This window comes from Sceloporus occidentalis, unplaced genomic scaffold, assembly GCF_023333645.1.
Source record: "Sceloporus occidentalis isolate IW3139 unplaced genomic scaffold, rSceOcc1.0.p SCAF_68, whole genome shotgun sequence".
Taxonomy (NCBI): Eukaryota; Metazoa; Chordata; class Lepidosauria; order Squamata; family Phrynosomatidae; genus Sceloporus; species Sceloporus occidentalis.
The window spans coordinates 4,064,712-4,085,284 of NW_028317048.1; the positions used below are offsets into that span (position 1 = coordinate 4,064,712).

Sequence of the window (20,573 nt, forward strand, 5' to 3'; positions counted from 1 at the left end):
ACTTTATTAAAAAGTTGCTAAATAGTTGCTTCAGGGTCCCATGTATGCTGACTTTTATTTTAGTGTACTGATGTACTACTGCCTGGAACTGATGTCATCTTTATCCAGTACACGTGGATGCCGAGGAGTTAAGATTCTTTTTATTCTATTGTACTTATTTCTATAAAAAGGTCCACGAAAATCCTCAGCACTAGGCCAATGATGATCTTAATCCACTCATGGTGACGTACAGTATATTAACCCCAATGATTTGAAATCACAACAATGCTCAATATTTATTTTATTTGTTTGAGTTAAAGGTGTTTTGTGAAGATGCTGTGGGTCTTCAGCACCCATTCCCTGGGCGGATCCGTGCGTGTGCGGTTGCTGTTTGTTTAAAAATTGCAGCTTTATGTGTATAACTGCAGGTTTAACTTATACAAATGTTCAAGGCCATTGTTTACATTGGTTTATTCATAGGCCAATTTTGTATTTTGTTGGTAATTTTATTTTAAATAAAAAAACTGACTGAAGTAAATGGGGCTTTTTTTTTTCATGTGTCACATGTATTTAATTTATATATGACAGAGGAGGCCAACAGCTTCTATATTCCTCACATATGTGGATACAGATGGGATTAGTATACATTTCAAAATCTGAAATTAGTTATATTGTGTAAATATTGTTTTATCATAAGGATAGATAGATAGATAGATAGATAGATAGATAGATAGATTACCCTTAACTGGAACTAAGGGGTCAAAAACCTGAAAACCAGCACCAGACCATTATCCCTTCTCCATCAAACATTACCGTAGGCACTACGCATTCTGCTAGGTAGCGTTCTCCTGGCATCCACCAAACTGATATTCGGTCACTCCACAAAGCATGTTTCCATTGTGTTGTGCCACGCATTTCACCACTCAACAGCCCCACTCTGTGAGTGTGCATGGTCTATCACCTAATGGCTGAGCTGTTGTTACTCCTGGAAGCTTCCACTTCACAATAACAGCAGTAACAGTGGACATGGGCAAATGTAGCAGGGCAGAAATTTCATGAACTGACTTGTGTCAAAGGTGGCATCCTATGACAGTGTCACATTTCAAGTCACTAAGATCTTCAGTATGACCCATTCTAATGACAGTGTTTGTCTATGGAGATAGCTGCCTGTGTGCTTGATTTTTTATACCTGTTAGCAATCCATGTGGTTTAAACATGTGAATTTAATTATTAGGAGGGGTGTACTTTTGGGTATATAGTCCGATATAGCAAATCCTATAATCCCAGCAGCCATTTGTCTTTCATGGGTCCATATTACACTTCATCGTCCCACAGAATGAATTTATTAACCCCCAAATCTAAAATACTTTTGTTTGTATGTTTTTCTTTTTCTAATATGAGTTTTACTGTTTTGAACTATTATTTTGCGGTATATATTCATCACACATAAAATGTGGCCAGTTATATACAAGAATAACTCCTACTAGCAGAGTACCCATTTAAAGGTTAGATGTAAAACAAAAAAATAAAGATACCATGGTTTTAATACCAATTTTGAGAAAATAAAATTTGTACTAACGTGACATTAAACACAAATATCAAAATGTTATTCTAAAATTAATTTCTTAACACCACTTGAGATCCACATGCTGTTTATTGAAGATTTACAGAAAAGTCAAGAAGTTTTAGCCTGGAGTTGGAAGACCCAGCAATGAATTAAGAGAATTTTATATACAAAACACCCAGGATCCATCCCCTCCAATACATTCAGAAAAAAAGACAAGCAAAAATAATAGGAATGATGACATTAACCCATCTTAGAAGTCTTGAGTGCTACACAGACACAGAGAGACACACACTAAGCAGTCATAATTAGGGAAACTCCAGCTAGCATTTGTTGTTTTTTGTCTACAAGACATAACTTCAAGTCCCTGATGTATGACCACGTGGTCCATATTCCCCACATTTGTAGCTAGTTTCATTCATACATAGTGCTTGGATATCTAGTTTCATTCATAGGTACAATGAGGAGTTTAAAATAGATGTTCTATCAATACATTTGATCTATAATTTGACTTTTCTTTTTATATTTCACTGTGTTATTGCCGAATATGTATCATGTTTCCCAGATGTAGCTAGGGAAATTCAGTGACAAGATCTTACTGTGAAGCATGGCAGTACATAATTCTAATCAAGGGTATCCCCGTGACCTAAGGATAGAGAATGAACCAGTATGATATTAAATGTACTAGACAAGCTTCAGTAATGGGCTGAATGGCAGGGGCATAGTGAAGTTTGCCTCTGAAGGCTAATGCTGGTTTTAGTAGGATTTTTTTGTTTTGGATACTGTTTGTGCAACTGCCACTGAGCTTCGACCTCCATAGCCAACCTGTGAACCTCCAGAGCTATATCCTCCTCCACCTCCTCCAGAACTATATCCTCCTCCACCTCCGCCAGAGCTATATCCTCCTCCTCCAGAGCTATATCCTCCTCCTCCAGAGCTATATCCTCCACCTCCTCCAGAGCTATATCCTCCTCCTCCACCTCCTCCGGAACTATATCCTCCTCCGGTTGAATATCCTCCTCCAGAGCTATAGCCTCCTCCTCCGGAGCTGTATCCTCCACCTCCACCAACAGATCCATAGCCTCCTCCTCCTCCTCCTCCTCCTCCTCCTCCACCACCACCACCAGAGGCATATCCTACACTTGAAGAACCACCACTGACCACAGCTAAAATGAAAAACAAAAGATTGTTAGCGTTTGCAACATAATCTACAGTAACAGTTTGCAGTAATTGTATATTTGTGAACTTACAGATGCTGACATTGTTGACAATTTGTCCAGATATTCTGTAATAAAGCAGAGTAATAAACATTATACATAACTATTACGCTAAATCACATAATGTGAATAGTGTCAATGCAAGCAGGATAAAAGAAAGAGGCATTAGTAAAACTTAAAGGGAAGTGATTATGCCACATGTGACTCACTACATTGCATCTTGTCCAGACCTCATTCTGCAGCGGGTTTTAGATATTCAAGACCTAAACCAAACTATGGCTACTAAAATAGCATAGTTAATGCAGTGAGAGGACTGTTTTTGTTTCCTTCCCTGAATTAACTCACTTAGCACACAGATCTATGGTGGTACAGCAGTTTCATATAATTAAAAAATATATAATTTGGTGTATCTTGGAACATTGCTAATGCATAGGGGGTTAGGTGGTCTGTCTCTTTTTTTTAATCACCATTTTTATAAAATGTAATGCCAGTAACAGAATTATCTCAAAATAATGCTTTAAAAAGGATTGTATTTTTGCAGCACTAACCTGTCTTCTTCTCCTTCCAGTAGAGTTCTGTAGGTGGCAATTTCAATATCCAAAGCCAATTTAAGATTCAGTAGGTCCTGGTATTCCTTTAACTGGCGGGCCAGGTCTTCCTTGGCCTTCTTTAGAGCTTCTTCTAGCTCAGCCAATTTCTCCCGGGCATCTTTCAACGCAAGCTCTCCGCGTTCTTCTGCCTCAGCAATGGCTGCTTGAAGACTTGCATTCTTGCATTGAGAGCAATATGATTACTTATCTCTTTTTACGAGTCTTAGAAAATTAATTTATAATCAACATTGCTCAAGACAGTCATTTTTTGAATTTTTTTCAAATTAACTTGACACAGAAGAATCTGTGGACTGTGCTTGCATATTTGCTTACCTGTTTCTTGACATTCTCAATTTCAGCCTTAAGCCTCTGGATCCTGCGATTCAAATCAGCAATCACACTTTTGGTGCTCTTTAGATTTTCACCATGCTGCCCAGCCACCGTCTGCAGTTGTTTGTACTAGTAAAGAAAAATGAAAGTGAACAATAAATATAGTTTTGCACAGGATGTGGTCCCATGTGGCTGCATTCAGGATTCATAAACAGTTTAGCATTGACATTAAAGAAGGGAGACTTAACGACCCTCTATAGTGTTTCCCATTATGACTCCTTAAAAAAATTTAATGTCAAGAAAGGAAACTTAATTCGGTCTTATCACAAAAAATGAACCTCATGTAAAAAGCAAGGTCCTCGTAATGACCTTATCTATAACTTTTATTGAATATTGCATAAGGGCTTTTGTTTCAACATGATTAGCAATGTATACATAAAACTATAATTAAGCTGAAAGGTGTGGCCTGTTTGGACTTTTGTTACGATAACAGGGGTAATACCTAGTCTTACCTTGTCATCATACACTGCCTCTGCTTCTGCCTTACTTCTGGCTGCAATTTGCTCATACTGATTTTTAATTTCATCAATGATATCCTTAATGTTGAAATCACGGTTATTGTCCATGGACAGAATCACTGAAGTGTCAGAAACTTGTTGTTGCGTCTGAGAGAGTTCCTGCAAACAGTCCACAATATCACAAAATTAATAGATATTTTTTCCAAAAAGTTAAGGTACATTTATCAGAACCTGCTCACGTGAGTGTTGATCCTTGTTCTTTAAAAAACTATTCATGCTTACAATTTCACAAATATTCTCTTTCACCATAGTGTTTGCAATAGGGAGGAATAATTCTAACCTGTTCATAGAGAAGTCTTAGGAAGTTGATTTCATCTGTCAAAGCATCCACCTTAGCTTCCAGCTCCACCTTGGTCATGTAGGCAGCATCCACATCCTATAGCACCAATGGAATATTCATTCATCAGCAAGGTTACTATACCACTTGATGGGAACAATAAGTATGCTCACAACATTTGCACTGCAACATTTCTTTTAGCATTAATCAATTAAAGAAAATCATCTCACCTTCTTAAGAACCACAAATTCATTTTCTGCTTCAGTCCGCTTGTTAATTTCATCTTCATATCTATGCAGAAAAGTACAGTTAGACAGTTACATTCCAGTCACAAACTGATGGAGTACTATCGTTATAACCCTATGCATTTTCTATGTTTCCACATTCATCCTTTTATCATAAGGTCATTTATTCAGAGAAAACCAAAGACATACTTTTTCTTGAAGTCTTCAACAAGCTCTTGCATAGTGTTCAGTTCGCCATCCAGACGGCCCCTCTCACTTGTTAAATTATCCAGTTGTCTCCTCAGACTACTTATGAAGGCTTCAAAAAGATGGTCTAGGCCTGGTTTCTTTGTGCCACCCTTTTGACCCTGTTCTTGCAAAAGGCGCCATTTTGTTTCTAGGACTTGGTTCTGCTGCTCTAGAAATCTAACCTAAAAGAACAAATTAACAAATGGCTCAAACGCTTACAAAAAGAATACTTGTAAAAGCCAGAAGTGTTACAGACCCAGTGAACATTACCATGCTTATATTGTACAATAACAATCCTATAGAATGTTAAAGGATTTCTAATGTTCCTATACAAAATATACATTCTCTAAATGAAAAATGTTTCATCATATCTAAAGTAGCCAAATACATTATAATTCATACATTACACTCTTACCTTGTCAATGAAGGAAGCAAATTTGTTGTTAAGCGATTTGATCTGTTCTCTTTCTTCAATTTTTATTTTTGAGATATTTGGGTCTATGTCAACATTCAACGGCTGCAAAAGGCTTTGGTTGATGGTGACCTCTTGGATTCCACCAGGTGGGCAAACAGGGAAGCCAGGGTCACCTCCTGGCCCACCAAATCCTCCTCCACCAAATCCACCTCCCCCAACACCAATTCCCCCTCCGCCACCACCACCAACTCCTATGCCACCATATCCTCCGCCACCACCATATCCTCCTCCTATACCACCACCAAATCCTCCTCCTCCTATACCACCACCAAATCCTCCTCCTCCTCCTCCCCCTCCTCCTCCTCCTCCTCCTCCACCACCACCACCACCACTATAGCCTCCCCCAACACGGACGCTTGATGCGCTAATGGAAATTCTTTTACTTCCACCAAGGTGGGTTAGACTTCGTGATCCAAAGCTGCCTCCAGATCTAGAGAAGCCACTCATTCTTCCTGCACCAAATCCACCAACTGAGCAGGTACTGAAGCCTTTGCCTCCACCTTTACCTCCACCACCACCTCTTCTGTAAGACATGATGGTATGTTAAAACAGAGTATGAAAGGAAATAGGGAAAATTTCCACAGGAACAGAAAAGTCGAAGGAGTCTGTGGCCCTGTGAACAGGGAGGAAGACAAGACACCCTTTTTATCTGATTTAAGAGATGGGCTTGGTTGCATGGGTGTTAGAAGACCAGTTTGCTGCAATAGTGGGTTTGGCAAAACTGGCAGCCACCCATCAATATATGATAATGATCACACCTATGGGAAATATTGCTTTGTTTGCACTACTCATTGAATCTAGATGTGAAGACATTAACAGAATATTGTCTATAAATTAAATATCCTATTGTTTGTTTCCAATGCGCTACATTATTTCATAAAGTCCCAGAGGCATTTCTTTTACTAAACTTTCTCACGGTCATTAGGGTAAACTATTATTTAATGTTCATTCTTTTACTTACAGGTATACATAATGATTATGTTAATAAATAACCTAAGCATATGCTTCATAGAATTGCTGATAAGCAGGGAATTGGCAAGCAATCTATGTAATATTTGGAAATTAAGTAATAAATATATTTCTGATTTGCATGAATTGACTTGTACCACAAATTCGTAACACATCCTATACAGGTCGTTGAAAATCCAATTTTTTCTAAACATAAATGTTAACCATAATATATATATATTTAATGGGAACAATATTAATTGTGGATGCTATGCTACCCAGAAACCTCTCTAGGCTGTTCCTCTTATCCTTTGATCTGCCTAAGAAGCCCATGATCTTCACTGTCCATTGAAGACTGTTGGAGTATGGATTTCAGGTATAGTTTTTTCTACATCAGAAAACTTAATAAATTGAAATCCTTACTTACTTAATATATAATATGTAAGGGGAAATAAATGTAAATGTAATTTTAATGATACATCAAAAGATGATTTTATGATTATCCTGGAATATCAAAAATAATCACAAAATTTACCAAAATGTTAGCTTCAGCTCTTTGTTTATGGTTGTAAATTAATATTCATTTTATGACACATACAATATTAATAAAAACAGTTTGAGCTGTTTCTAGAATTTCTAGAAAACAGTTTGCTACAAAAAAAAGCATATCAATGGTGATTAAATACAAAAGATAATATAGAAGTGGGCATAGGCAGTTTCAAGAACGCCATCTTGTCGTAGCCAAACTGTATGCAGAGCCTCATGGAAACTACAGCCAGATGGATGGTTATTATTGGACTAAACATCAAAATGTGAATTGCAATTGCTATGCTGCTTATAAACATACAGCAATCTAGGTAGTCGTAAAAACACCAAACACAGCTGCAATCATTGTGCATTTGTTAATCTATTTGGAAACCTCTAGCCAGAAATTATTTGATATTTATTAGTCTGATGCATTATTATTATTTTAGGTTTAATTGTAACATTTTATTAACTATAATTGGCATATTATGATGATGATTAATTTCTACCTGGACATTTTGTTTGAATAATGCATATCCATGGTTGCATTATAGAGGTCCATCATTTTGCACATGTGGGTCAAGCAGAGCTGAATCAGGACTAAGAACTGCCTTTGAAGTACAAAAATAAGTATGAGTCATTTCACTACAAGAAATATGCAAATGCCAGATGATGGCCTGGCTTGTCACTGGGCACTTTCCTAGTTGAGCTGTGCGAAGCTTATGGAATAACTGGCAACAGACCAGAATTTGCCAGGACATCCCCATCCAAATGAAAAAAATGAGGTTTTCGGAGTTTTGGAGATTTACAGTAGGTTTATTGGGAAACACTGATTTCTTTAGTAGAGTCATGCCAAAGGTTCATAGATATATTTGTTTTGGCCCACATCCAGTTTGAATTCTAAACAATGCTGGAAAAGTATCAAAGTCGGCTGTTAGCAGATAAACCAGCTTAATAAAGAATAATTACTTTCTTTTGCTGGATATAATTTGCATTAATTAAAATACAGGTGGTATTGCAAAAGCTTACAAATAAATCCTCTGAGAACTTTCAGTAAAAGTGCTTAGAGGAGAATATTACACATTTTTTTTTCATGTTTCTGCTGAGATGAATGCAAAAAAAAGCATCATAGACTAGTTTCAGTTGGACCGGTGCCAAAATATTATGAGATTTTCACACAGGCATCACATATTTAATACAATTTTAATAAATGTTTCGGGATGACATTTGGTGGTGGGGTGTAAAATAATTGATATTAATGGTATTGCTATGAGTGATTTCACAAGTGCTCCAATGGAAAGTTCTAAAGTAAGCTAAGCCTTTTACCATGATGATATCATTTTGCATGATAACAGGGAGATGCGCTTTCAGACCAGGAATAATAATTCTCTCTAGAAACAGGCATTTAAAGTGGACAAAGAGGGAGTGGGTTGGACCATGACTGATGATTGTTAGATTACTTTAATTTATGTTAGCAATAGATATTGGGCCAGGCATTTTATGTCTTCATCACTTCAAGCATTGTCATGGGCATTGGTTTCCAGGCGAAGAGACCTTTTTATTTTTATTGGTTGATATTTACGGAGTTGGTGTTTTAGAGCAAACCCATATGACTTTATTTGCCTAAAATCGGTATTGTTCTTCTTATTCTGAGCTTCTAGGAGAGGGACATTAGGTTGGAAAAATAGAAAGGCAATAAGACTATGGCTCAATAACAGAGAGAGCTGGGGGTATAACTTTTCTCAATATTTCTCTTCTCATCAGAAGTGTAGGTATTTTGAAGTCTGTAACTCTTCTTTGCTGTGTGTTATCCACAGTATGGGGAACGGTGTGCGCAGAGGCTCTGGCCATTTGAGGAAGCGCTTTGGATACCGGGAGAAGAGGACAAGGAAAGGACACAGAAAAGAAGAGGCAAAAAAAGAAGCAGAGCTGCAGGAAAGTGACACAGAAGTTGTTTGACAGTGAGATAGTGGGTAGACATAGAGAGAGCATGAAGGGGGGGTGAGTGAGAGTGTAAGAGTGAGTGAGAATATGAGAGAGCTTAAGAGAATGAGTGAGAGTGTGAGAGAGGGAGCATTATTAAGAGTGAGAGTGTGAAATAGTATAAGAGAATGAGTGAAAGTGTGAAAGATTTGATATGTATGTATGTGTACTGTGATTATGGAAACTAATAAATATAATCAGTTTATATTATATTATTTATATATGTACGTTATAAACCTACATATAAATAAATAATATTACATACATGTATTATTTATACTTAATATTTATATATAATGGCTGTAAAAAAAAAATGTGGATGTCTTACGGCTCTCGAAGATCTGAAGTTTGTTGTATGTTACCTTAAGCAAGTTTGGCCTACCATGGTATAGTGAATATGCAAATGTTTATCCACAGTGCTTTACCTGAGCTCCAGGCACTGTTACCTGTAACGAGGAGCAGCATTGGATGGCCCCACCCTCTTTGTGGCTCCACCCTTTTGTGGCTCCGCCCTCACCAACCCTAATGCAACGGTTTGTCTTGTCTGTCAATTCTAGATTTGTCATACCCCTTAAATGTACTGTATGTATTGTAAGAAGAGCTGCATAAATTGTTGGCGCTATATAAATAAAAGATAATACAAATAATAATGATGATGCACAAGTGGGTTCTTATTACACAAATTAGAGGCAAATGAATAGGAAGGATTCTACAGAATCCCTCAATGCATTTGCACAGACGACCACATAGAAAAATGTAAAGGGATCACTCAGCTATCATATGCATTAATATAAATATGCCACATTGCTCATTAGATATATTTGTAAAAGTAAAATATTTCCTCTTAAATAAATAAATTAAGTATTAAAAATCTAGAATAAAATTTGACTTTAATGCCCTGCCACTACTTTAGCAGCCATAAAATAAAATAATGCAGTAAAGTTATGTTTAATGAGTTGAAGTCTATAATTTTTTTCTTTTACTACCAGATTTATTTGAAAAAAAATACATTGCCCACAGTATAAAGTTAAATAAAAGTTGATGTGGCTTCTTTTCTATTTGTCACATAAAAAGCGTTGGTAACACCCTACTATCTAGCCACGCTTTTAGGCACACGCTTAAAATGAAATGCTGAAAGGAATGCAAAATATTGTCTGCTTTTGTGTACATGCTTGTTTTGTTTTATTTCTTTTATTATATCTCATAGAACATATATAGGAACAAGACAACACTCATTTGAACATTCCTACAATGATATTATCAAGCAACCAAGTTCTTCAAGAGCTCCATAATAAATACCGTATTGGCTCGAATATAGGCCGCACTTTTTTCCCCCACTTTAAGTCTTTAAAGTGGGGGTGCGGCCTATATTCGGGGTCTAGCGCCCGACGCCCAGGACATGCAGTCCCGGGCGCCGGGCAGGGTTAGGATACAGATCCCCCGCAGCGGTGCAGGGGACCTGCATCCTACTCCCCGATACTCTCAGACAGCCTCCCCTGCCAGCACTTTCCACGGGGGGGGGGTGCCGGCACGGGAGGTTGTCTAAGCGCATCGTGCGGATGGTCCGCACGATGCGTTTTACCTCTGCCCCCAAGACTTACCAAAGGAGACTCCCGGGTGTCTTGCGGGGCCGGCGGGGGACATCTACGCAATACGCGTACACAACTTCCGGTGCCGGCACATCAGCTGAGTGCCGGCACCGGAAGTTGTGTACACGTATTGCGTAGATGTCCCCCACCAGCCCCGCAAGACACCCGGGAGTCTCCTCTGGTAAGTCGGGGGGGGCAGAGTGGCAGCATATCTCGGGGGGGGGGACAGTGGTAGCATATCTCGAGGGGGGAGGAGGACAGTGGCAGCATATTTCGGGTTGGGGGAGACAGAGTGGCAGCATATCTCGGGGGGGGAGACAGAGTGGCAGCATGTTTTTTTGGTGCTTTTTTAACCCCTTCGCGACCTTTGCCGGTTCAGGACCGTCATGACATGAAGGTCACTAAATGACCTTTGACGGTCCTGAACCGTCAAAAAGTAAAATAAGCTTAGAAAGTGATCAACGATCACTTTCTTCGCTTAAACGGCGTTACTGTAATGCCTCGATGTCGAGGCATTCAGCAAGGCAGAGATCGGCATCGGGGGCCATGTCTGGCCCCTCCCCGAGGCGTCAACAGCCGCCATACATTGAGGCCCGTTTTAAAAGCGTTTAGGAGGCGATCAACGCTGGAATGCCTCGATCAGGAGGCATCCAGCGACACCAAACACTTACCTCTGGGTGGGCTGTGACCGCTCCGGAGAGCGGTCACAGCCGCAGCTGCCGGTGTTCTTCGCCATCAGCAAGATGGCGGCCGCCCTGTAAAAGAAACAAACAAGTTTTTAAAGTTCTCTGGATGGTCTAGAGAACTCTGGCTCCACTTGCAGGTTGAATACAGGTACTGCATTCAACCATGCAAGTCAATGGAGCCCAGCTTTCTAATCACAATGATTAGTAAAATATTAAAAAAAAAAAAATATAGAAAAAAAAAATATGGAAAAAATTAAAAGTGCTAACATTTAAAAAAAATTATGCAGTGATGTCACTAGATGAACCATCCAGTACCAGCAAAATGTGTAAAAAAAATATATAAAAAAAAAGTATTAAAAAAATAAAATAAAAAAATTAAGTTTATTATTTTGAGCAAGTGCTAAAATTTCTCAAAAATCTCAACAAAGAGTTAAAATAAAAGCACTTCAAATACCCAAGGGGTGTCTAATATAAAAAAAAATGGCTGATGGGGTAAATTGGAGTGGCTGAGCTCAAAGATAGGGCATAGGTACAGACTGACCAAAATGGACAAAAAAAGCGCACTTCCCAAATGTGGCATTTTAAATCTCAAACAACACGACAAATCCATGCATGGGGTATCACTGCACTCAGGAGATGTTCCTGAACACACATTGGGGTGTTGTTTGACAGTGGCATATACCAGGACCTTTATATCTATAACTAAAGTACAATTTGTGTGAAAAAAAATAAAAAAAAATTACTATTACAAAGTTTGACAAAGTGTAGTTGTATCATTGGTGCATGGAAAGGGTTAAAATAACAGCATTTGGAATACCCTGGGGTGTCTAGTTTTCAAAAATATATGGTTTGAATTGGTTAAATTGAGTTAACCGGCTTCAAAGATGTTCCAAAGAGGAGATGGAGGCAGACTGACCAGATTTGTTAAAAAAGATTTGGAAATCATAAAACGCTGCTTGTACTTATTGCCCTATAACTTACAAAAAACAGCAAAAAAACATAAAAACATTGGGTATTTCTAAACTCAGGACAAGTAGTAGAATCTATTTAGCTAGTTTTTTTACTTGCTTTTTTAGGTGAGTAAAAGATTTTTCAAATAAAAGTCATAAAATGTGTTTTTTTTCAATTTTTCACCATGTTTTTTTTATTTTTTTTATAGTAAATAAGATGATCAAAATAATGGTATCTGAAGAAAGCCCATCTTGTCCTGAAAAAAACAATATGTAACTTATGTGGGTACACTAAATGGGTGAGGAGAAAATTACAGCTGAACACAAGCACCACAAAAGTATTAAAACAGCCTCGGTCCCACAGGGTACAAAACGAAAAATGAGCCCGGTCCTTAAGGGGTTAAAGAAAAAAAAAGCACCAAACTTTTAGGGTGCGGCCTATATACGGGGGCGGCCTATATCCGAGCCAATACGGTAAATAAATAGTATAAATACCCGCTCATCTCTTGGTCTGCCTCTTAAACATATTAACAATACAAACTTTTCTTTCACTGTCGGTTCCCCTATATATAGAGGTATGGGGATATATTACTCTCTTAAACCTTCTGTTTACCCCATTTCTGTCAGTTTTTGCAACCAACCACCCCATTTTTGGCTAGCGGCCAATTCATTCATATCAATTCATTTAATATTAAGCTTGTCCCTTCAGCTTCTGGTTTATTCCGCTGTATTGGTCTCACTGAAGTGGCCCAGAACATAGAGCCGAAGTCTTGCTGACCCATTAACTCCTGTTCGACCAAGTGACAATTTTCCTGTTTTGCTCCCTCCTGTTGGGTGGCATTTGCCTGTGCATGTGTCTATAATATATAATATTTTTTTAACATATGCTTAGTATGCTAGTGTACACAGAAATAAACCGTCTCCCAGATTTTGGGGATAGGAGAGCCTACACAGGGTATTTGCAACTATACCCCAATCAGGCACCGATGAGTGGGGCGTAGAGGAGCAAAGGCTGTCCCTAGAGGTTAAATCAAGGGGTTTACATTGTGGTTTCATACATAATATCTAACAAGAAGGACTCTTGACAGTTATAGTTTATACATGGCCAAAGTACACATATTAACTAGATAAATGGAGAGGTTACAAAATCAATCTGAATCTTTTATGTTCAATCTGCAACTATTACATGTAGTTGTACCTAAACATTAAAATTATATAATGCAGGGGTGTCCAGGTTTTTTCTGCAGTGGGCCACTTCACCAGAATTGTATGCGTGCGAGGGCCGCACTCATTTTTCACTGTGAGAAAATATGGCCTTTAATAAAATATGCAGATTAAAATAAAGTAAATGACACAAAACCTTTACTTTTCCCCTCACTGATTTCTGGGCCTAGAAAGTTGTGTGACAACAAATTCAGGATAATTAAAAATGAAATAGTTCTATTTATTCTAGGGATGCACCAAAATGGAAATTCTGGAAAGAGTAGGTTAGATGAATCTGTGAATGAATGAGTATATGAATGAGTGTGTGTGATAGCATGGATGTGTAAGTGCTGGAACCTAGGCATGATGGGACTGTGATTGCTGTTAGCAATCACACTCCTATCATGCCAAGTCAGCCAGTACATGCTGGTACAGGGTGGCTGTAAGTGATGTGCAGACCCCATACTGCTGGCAGCATCAATACACAAGAGGGGCAGCTAGCTAGGTTTCAGCATGTACTGGCTGACTTGGCATGATAGGAGTGTGATTGCTAACAACAATCACAGTCCCATCATGCCTAGGTTCCAGCACTTACACATCCATGCTATCACACACACTCATTCATATACTCATTCATTCACAGATTCATCTAACCTACTCTTTCAAACACCCTCCCCACCCCCTTACCTGCACTGCAGCTCCTCGATGCCGCTCACAGACTTCAGCAGGGGGTGCGGCCTCCCTCTGCGTTCTCTGGTACTGCACCAGGAAGGAAGCAGGACTGGAGCAGAGTCATGTGATTTCACGTGAACGCTGCTGGGTTCCGCTTCCTCTATGCAGTACAAAAGACCCTCCCACAGGTAAGTAGCAGGGCTCGAGGTGCTGCCGATCTTACGCAGGCCGCACCTCGAGGTCTCGCCGGCCGCATTTGGCACGCGGGCCGCATGTTGGACGCCCCTGATATAATGTGATATAATGAAACTGAAAGTAAAATCGTAATAAATAAATAAAATGTTTTCCATCAATTATGAAAAAAAACATCAGAAAACTCCCTTGGTACAACAGTAGTTTTTACTGCCTTAAGCAAAAAAAATTGTATAAAGTTGGTCATCAAGGATGCTCTTGTGGTTGGGTCAAGGTCACAAGTGCTGAATTAAAATAATTTACTTGGATGTTCTTTGAGGCATTGGAGGAGCATATCCGCAAAGGCAAATATAATTAAATTCACTTGAAAATACACACAGCACCATGGTGTAAATACTAACTAAAACTACTTTAATCTGAGATTGAAGTCCCTGTTGTGCCAGCAGTGAGTTGTTATTGGGTTTATTTTTGCTAGGATACATAGTAAAGCACTGAAGTTTTGTTTAAAACATAACTCAGGTGTTGCAAGTGTTCCTGCTTTGAGATATTTATTGGACACTTCATAATTAAAAAACAATTTCTGGTTCTTTGTACAAGAAAACGGAAAATAGTCATATAAGCTCAATAAGGCCATACCCGTTATTGCTCAATACACTTTAGGGACCTCAGAAATCCCTTCTTTAAATGGAAACATATACTTTTTAATCACATAACATTGAGGGAAAAAGTGGCACATGAACAAGTAGACTGTCTACCAGTTCATAGTTGTTCTCAGCTAAAATAAAAAATGACATTGAGAACATAGCAAAACCAGAAAATACATCAAAGAACACAAGACTGGAGAAGCCTATACACAGTATAATAAAACATGTTAAAGGACTGGGAGTTATATTTAAAATATCACAAATGGTGAATTCCAGGCATCAAAGGATGCACAGAGACAAGGAATTCTCTCATTTTCTCATTTTCCATTGAGCTGCAGGTACTCAAGTTAGAATATAAAAAAAAAATCTTGTCCTGGATGTGGATCTTTTGATATATTATATGGTTGTTGACTTTAGTAAGCCGATTTATTTAATAACCATGCATCACATGAGTGGTAACACCTAACATATAAACATGGACTGTATACCTCAATTCGCCTATTAAATACTGATTGGCACCTCACCCAATTAAAATCCTTCTTCAAATGACCCTGCCCAAATAAAAGACATGTAATGTTCTAGGTTATCTAGACGCTGTGCATGTCCATGCAAAGCCTCCAGATGTTATCATGTTACTAATGGTAGTTTGGAATTACCGTATTTGCCCGATTATAAGACAAGGTCTTTTTCAGAGCAAACGCTCTGAAAAATACCCCTCGTCTTATATTCAAGGTCATCTTATAATCAGACTTCAAGAATAAGACTAAGATCCCACGCAGCGTTGCAGGGGACCTGGATCCTCCTCTGTGATGTGCGCAGACAACCTCTGCTGCTCCTGTCATTTCTGCCGGGGCTTCTATGACAGAGCAACAGCGTCACATGACTGTCCAGTGCTCCACCATAGAAGCCCTGGCGGAAGTACCGGCCAGCAGCAGCTGAGGTTGTCTGCGCATTGAGCAGACGTTCACTGGCTGCCGGAGAGGAGGATCTCCCTCAGTGCGGCAGGAGACCTGAATCCTCCCCTCCGGCAGCCGGTGAATGTCTGCTCGATGTGTGCAGACAACCTCCGCTGTGTCAGGGTCCATCCAGGCTGCGGAGCTGCATATCTCTGTTTTTCCCAGCCTTGCCTCAGTTCCCATGTTTTGCTGTGATCCATTCCTGGATTTCCGTATGCTCTGTTCTGTACCTCTGATTCCTGGATTCTAGATGTCCTATCCTTGCTTAAAGGACAAGTGTCCGAGGATTCCGGCTCCTCACTCCTTCCCCTGTGTTCCTTGCCTTGTTCCCTGTCCTTTGTTGTGCCCTGTATCATGTATGTCTTGTCTGGTTATGTTCCTTGCTCGGTCTCCTTGTTCCATGCTCTGTCCTCCTTGCTTGCTACGTTTCCATTATATACTCTGCTTAGCTTCCATACTCCCAGCCTGCAGCACCCTGTCATGATTCTAGTGCTATGTCTCATGCCTGCTCCAGGGTGACTGCAGGATATCTCCAAGCTTTGTTCGTTTTGTCAGATCCAAGTTTTGTTATGATTTCCACATCCAGTCAGGTTTAGTCCTGCTTTGTTCTGGACATCATCCGCTGCTATGTCAGGGCGCTGGTATGTGGCTGCTCAACCCTAGATGCCCACCTGGGAGAGTGCAGTCGCCCTGCACCAGGCCCTGTCCATCTCCGCTACTGCGCAACAACTCCTGAACACAATCTTTGGGCGCTCTGGGTCTTTACAGTCGTCTGTATGGACCCAGTTCCTGACATGCTGCTACCCAACACTTCCACTGGCAGAAGTCCCAGGTAGCAGCGGAGACAGAGTGGCATTTAGGGGGTATAAGGCATATGAGGGGCAGGATGGCAGAGTGGCAAATAGGGAGTGGAAGGCATATTGGGGGGCAGATGTGCATAACTGGGGGGCAGGTTGCCAAATAAAAGGAAATAAACTGCTCAATTTTCTCAATTTTTATTAAATATGAAACAATAGTTTACATGTGAATTAATGTTTACTAGAAAAACCTTTTTCTTATAGGGTAGTCTTATATTCAGGCTTTTTCTTTTTTTTTTTAATTAATATTCAAATTTTGGGGGGTCATCTTATAATCAAGCAAATTCGGTATGTATCTGAAACCAGGTTTTAAAGTAAGCATATCTCTCTTTTCCTTTATGTTAAAGGGACACACCAGCCATCAAATGTACTTTAATACTACCTAGCTTGCAGAAGATGTGTTTGGCCAACTACAACCCCTGTGAGGGATGCGTTTGACCAAACACATTGGCTGGGTGGGTCTCTTTAGACGTCCCTCGGATCATCTGCCAAACCAGCTCCAGCAAAGTTATGCTCAATGTGCTCCAATTATTTTAGTTGGAATGCTTTGCTGTAACTTATTGGATGCTTTAATCAGCCAATCATTGGCACATCAAAGGGACTGCTGAGGGGGCTTCTCCTAAATGTGAATATATGTTTTAACAGGTTGAATAATGCATATTAAAGTACTGACAAAGCAATTTAATATGCATTCTTTGTCTGTGAGGCTGCATGGGACACTAAACCATTCCTTTAAGGACCTAGTAGTTGTAGTGTAGTGCTTTTCAGTCCAGTCGAGTGAATAAAACGAGCAGATCAGGTTTTTAGGCTTTCCTTACTGTAGCAAAGTTGAATGGTGGACCTGTCATCTTAAAAAACAAAGCCATAAAATAATGAACAGAATTTTTTCTAGTCCAGACTGGCGATCTGGCTGCTTAGTCACCTCCAGTCCGGCCCTGGTTTATTGCTCACTTTTGTCAATGTCTTAGGGATGTTTCTGGTCATTCCTTAAACTTCAGGGTGTGTGAGCATAGGACATTTGGGAAGAACTATTCTTGGGACATGATTATAATTACATCTAATGTGATATTTTAAATTGCACATAAGCAAAGAACAGAATGTCAGCTCTCAACCTAATAGTAAAACAGTACAGTAAAAAAAGTTGTACAGAGGCTGAAAACGTTCATATCTCAAAGATTAGCAGTGATATCTGAATTACTTTCCTGTCCAACATGACCTTCAAAAATAAAATGTACTATCTTTTGTTGGGAGATGGGAAAAACCAGTCGGTGAGCAACACAAGCCAAGTTGGGGGCAAGTTAAGCTTGACAGCAGAGAGAAGTCTTGGCAAGGAAGGAAGTCCACAAGGAAGCTCTCAAGGTCAATAATCGTGACCAACGAGGTGGTTTGAGCAGGCTCTGGATTATGGCCCTCTCTACTTCATAAACCAGCTGCTGTCCCTTTTTCTTCTTTGTTTGAAACAAAATAAAGAATGATTTCTGATTGAAATCAGGTTGATGCTGATTTATTTTTTGGTTTTTTTCCCCAGTGTTACAAATCTTCTATTTTTTTAATGATTTTTACTACAAGATTATTGTTACATTTTAATTCACTTGGAAAATAGCCTCCCATCAATGTATAATAAATGGCTGAATTATATGTGTCTAGCTTGAATGGTGATAGGCTTCTTTGCAAAGTCCTATGCACCATGAACGCCAGACAACAGGTGTACAATTTTGCTAGTTTCTTTTTTTTTATTCTTGCCTAATTTGTGTTTTGAAATACATTATTTAAATGGAATAATAAAAACTTCATTTACTGTCCTGAGATGTATAATTTTCATTTCATGTAATTATATAGTAATCCTTAACTGTGTTATCCTTCTTGCTTGTAAATATTATCAGTCTGCCCAATATTATTGGCCTGATGAGTTAATCTTTCAGCTTAATTTGTTCATTCACATTTGTTTCCTCTTAAAAGGTCAGTAAGGAATATATGGCTCTAGCCACTTAATATGTAAACAAAGGGGAACTGTTGCCTTCCTAGCCTTGATCATAACTAAATTCTTTAATCAAAATTGCTCATAGACTGTTTGTTATGCCTATATTTATTATCTTTTAGATATTTATTATATAAAATAAGGGGATATTTTACTTTGTGAAAAGCAAGATCTATGGCCAACAATGTCATAATTTTTGTGAGATGTACCTTCTTTTAATCTTTACAATCGGGACATCTGAACCAACAACAATAAGTAACAGAGGTTAACTTATCATGCAGATCATGGGGAATTAAAAAAAGATTATTCTCATGGAATTCTTATAACCGAGCACATGCATGTCGTAGTATTTACTTAACTTTTTCCTCTGTAATGTTCTAATTTAAATGTAAGTAATGCTAAAATAATGGTGATTTTACGAAAGCACACACTTTAGCTTTTGATATGTAGTCCCAGTGATATCGTATCCTAAAATTGTCTGTTAAATAAGTTGTGACCCAACATCATCAAACGCACCTAATATCCAGTGAATTTTTTTTTAGCACATAAGAAAATGACAGTGAGTTATGGACACTGTTTGCACATTTACTGAGAGAGAATACAAGGGGTAGGAAGTGATCATCAGGTTAATAATTAAAACAACTTTTTTTTAACTCAAAGCACAAGATATCCGTTAAGCAAACCATTTTATATACCTTTTTATATATAGTAAATGTCCTTAATTGTTTTCTTAACTGCTAAAGGCAAACCATACTGGCTCTTTGAAATAAGTACATAGAGCTCTTTGCAAACATTTTATAGGCAGTGCCAAACAAAATATAATTTCAGATTTTTAGGTAGCATTCAGGGCAGGTGCAAGGATTTATTGCCACCTTGGGAAAAACCTCATTAAGCTTTGCTGTGTGCCCCCAGTAGATCTGATCTCTAAGCCTCTGCCTACCATGCCTATTGGTAGAGCTGGCCCTGGAAGCATTTATACAGATGCTAGATGTCTCTTTTAAAATAGAAATCATGATGGATGGTTCTAGCACAGGCATGATTAAGCTCACTGATGACTTCCTTGCTGTAAATGTTCTCCTGTCCTGACTTTTTCCCTATATGTATGTTCTTCCCCTTCTAGCCTTCCTTCGCTATCTCTTTTTCTTCTATTTTCTCCAACCTTGTCCTAGATTTCCCTGGTTCACAATATATCCATATTCTATCATAGGTCCTATTTACCACCAATCCAATGACATGACCCCTCCCGCAAGAAGTCTGTAGTACAATGAACTTAATGGGACACAAGGAGACAAAAAAATTTTGGTACATTTTAAGCTTTTCAAAGAATAGAAAGAAAAATAAGATTACATGGTCATGCTATTATGGCTAAATGATGCACCTCTACTCTATAGTTTGCTTAATCCATGTAGCCTCATGTTGAAGAACACTTTAAAAGCAACACTCTCTTTGCCAGATTCTCTGAATGTGAAAATTGTTATTCTGGTGTGTCAATTTTCAATAAAAAGACTGTTCCTTAAGGAAATGCTCCTTAAGAAGACCTCTTCATCTTAAATCTGATTTTTAGCCTTTAAGCTTCATGAAAATATAAAGCTTTGGAAATTCAGCATCTAAAAGATTAGTGCTGAGCACAGCAGGTAGATGCATGTTGAGATAGTCTACAGACTCTTAGCTTTTCATCACTTAAGATACACATCAGTCTACAATTTAGCATGAGAACAAAACAGTATGATTAGCGTCATATAAATAAAAGGTATTTAGAAATTCAAAAATGATATTGTAAGTATTTTGGAATCAATGGGCTTTGGTTTATTATTACAGTGTGTAATTGTAAAGAATGTGGTTGTGAAGAAAAAAGTTGATGTTAGAAAATTCTACTTTAGATATCAATCTTAATGTAATTTATAAGA

At 38.6% G+C, this 20,573-nt stretch overlaps 1 protein-coding gene across 1 annotated transcript; it reads right to left on the bottom strand.

Annotated features, from left to right (window-relative positions):
- Positions 1 to 2,299: 2,299 nt before the first annotated feature.
- On the bottom strand, positions 2,300 to 6,017 carry LOC149286555 (keratin, type II cytoskeletal 6A-like). Its single transcript, XM_089493961.1, has 9 exons — positions 5,424 to 6,017; positions 4,970 to 5,190; positions 4,766 to 4,826; positions 4,539 to 4,634; positions 4,193 to 4,357; positions 3,684 to 3,809; positions 3,309 to 3,529; positions 2,794 to 2,828; positions 2,300 to 2,709 (listed from the first exon to the last, which is right to left on the bottom strand). The coding sequence occupies exons 1-9, from the start codon at positions 6,015 to 6,017 to the stop codon at positions 2,300 to 2,302; spliced, it is 1,929 nt and encodes a 642-aa protein (XP_089350087.1).
- Between the last annotated feature and the right edge of the window lie 14,556 nt (positions 6,018 to 20,573).

Bases quoted from the DNA above. Each gene is read 5' to 3' on its own strand.
- LOC149286555 (XM_089493961.1), bottom strand. From the start codon at position 6,017: ATGTCTTACAGAAGAGGTGGTGGTGGAGGTAAAGGTGGAGGCAAAGGC. The intron at 5,191-5,423 runs GTAAGAGTGTAA...TTGTTCTTTTAG, and splicing joins TTGCTTCCTTCATTGACAAG to GTTAGATTTCTAGAGCAGCA. The intron at 3,530-3,683 runs GTAAGCAAATAT...TCTCAATGCAAG, and splicing joins TTGAGAATGTCAAGAAACAG to AATGCAAGTCTTCAAGCAGC.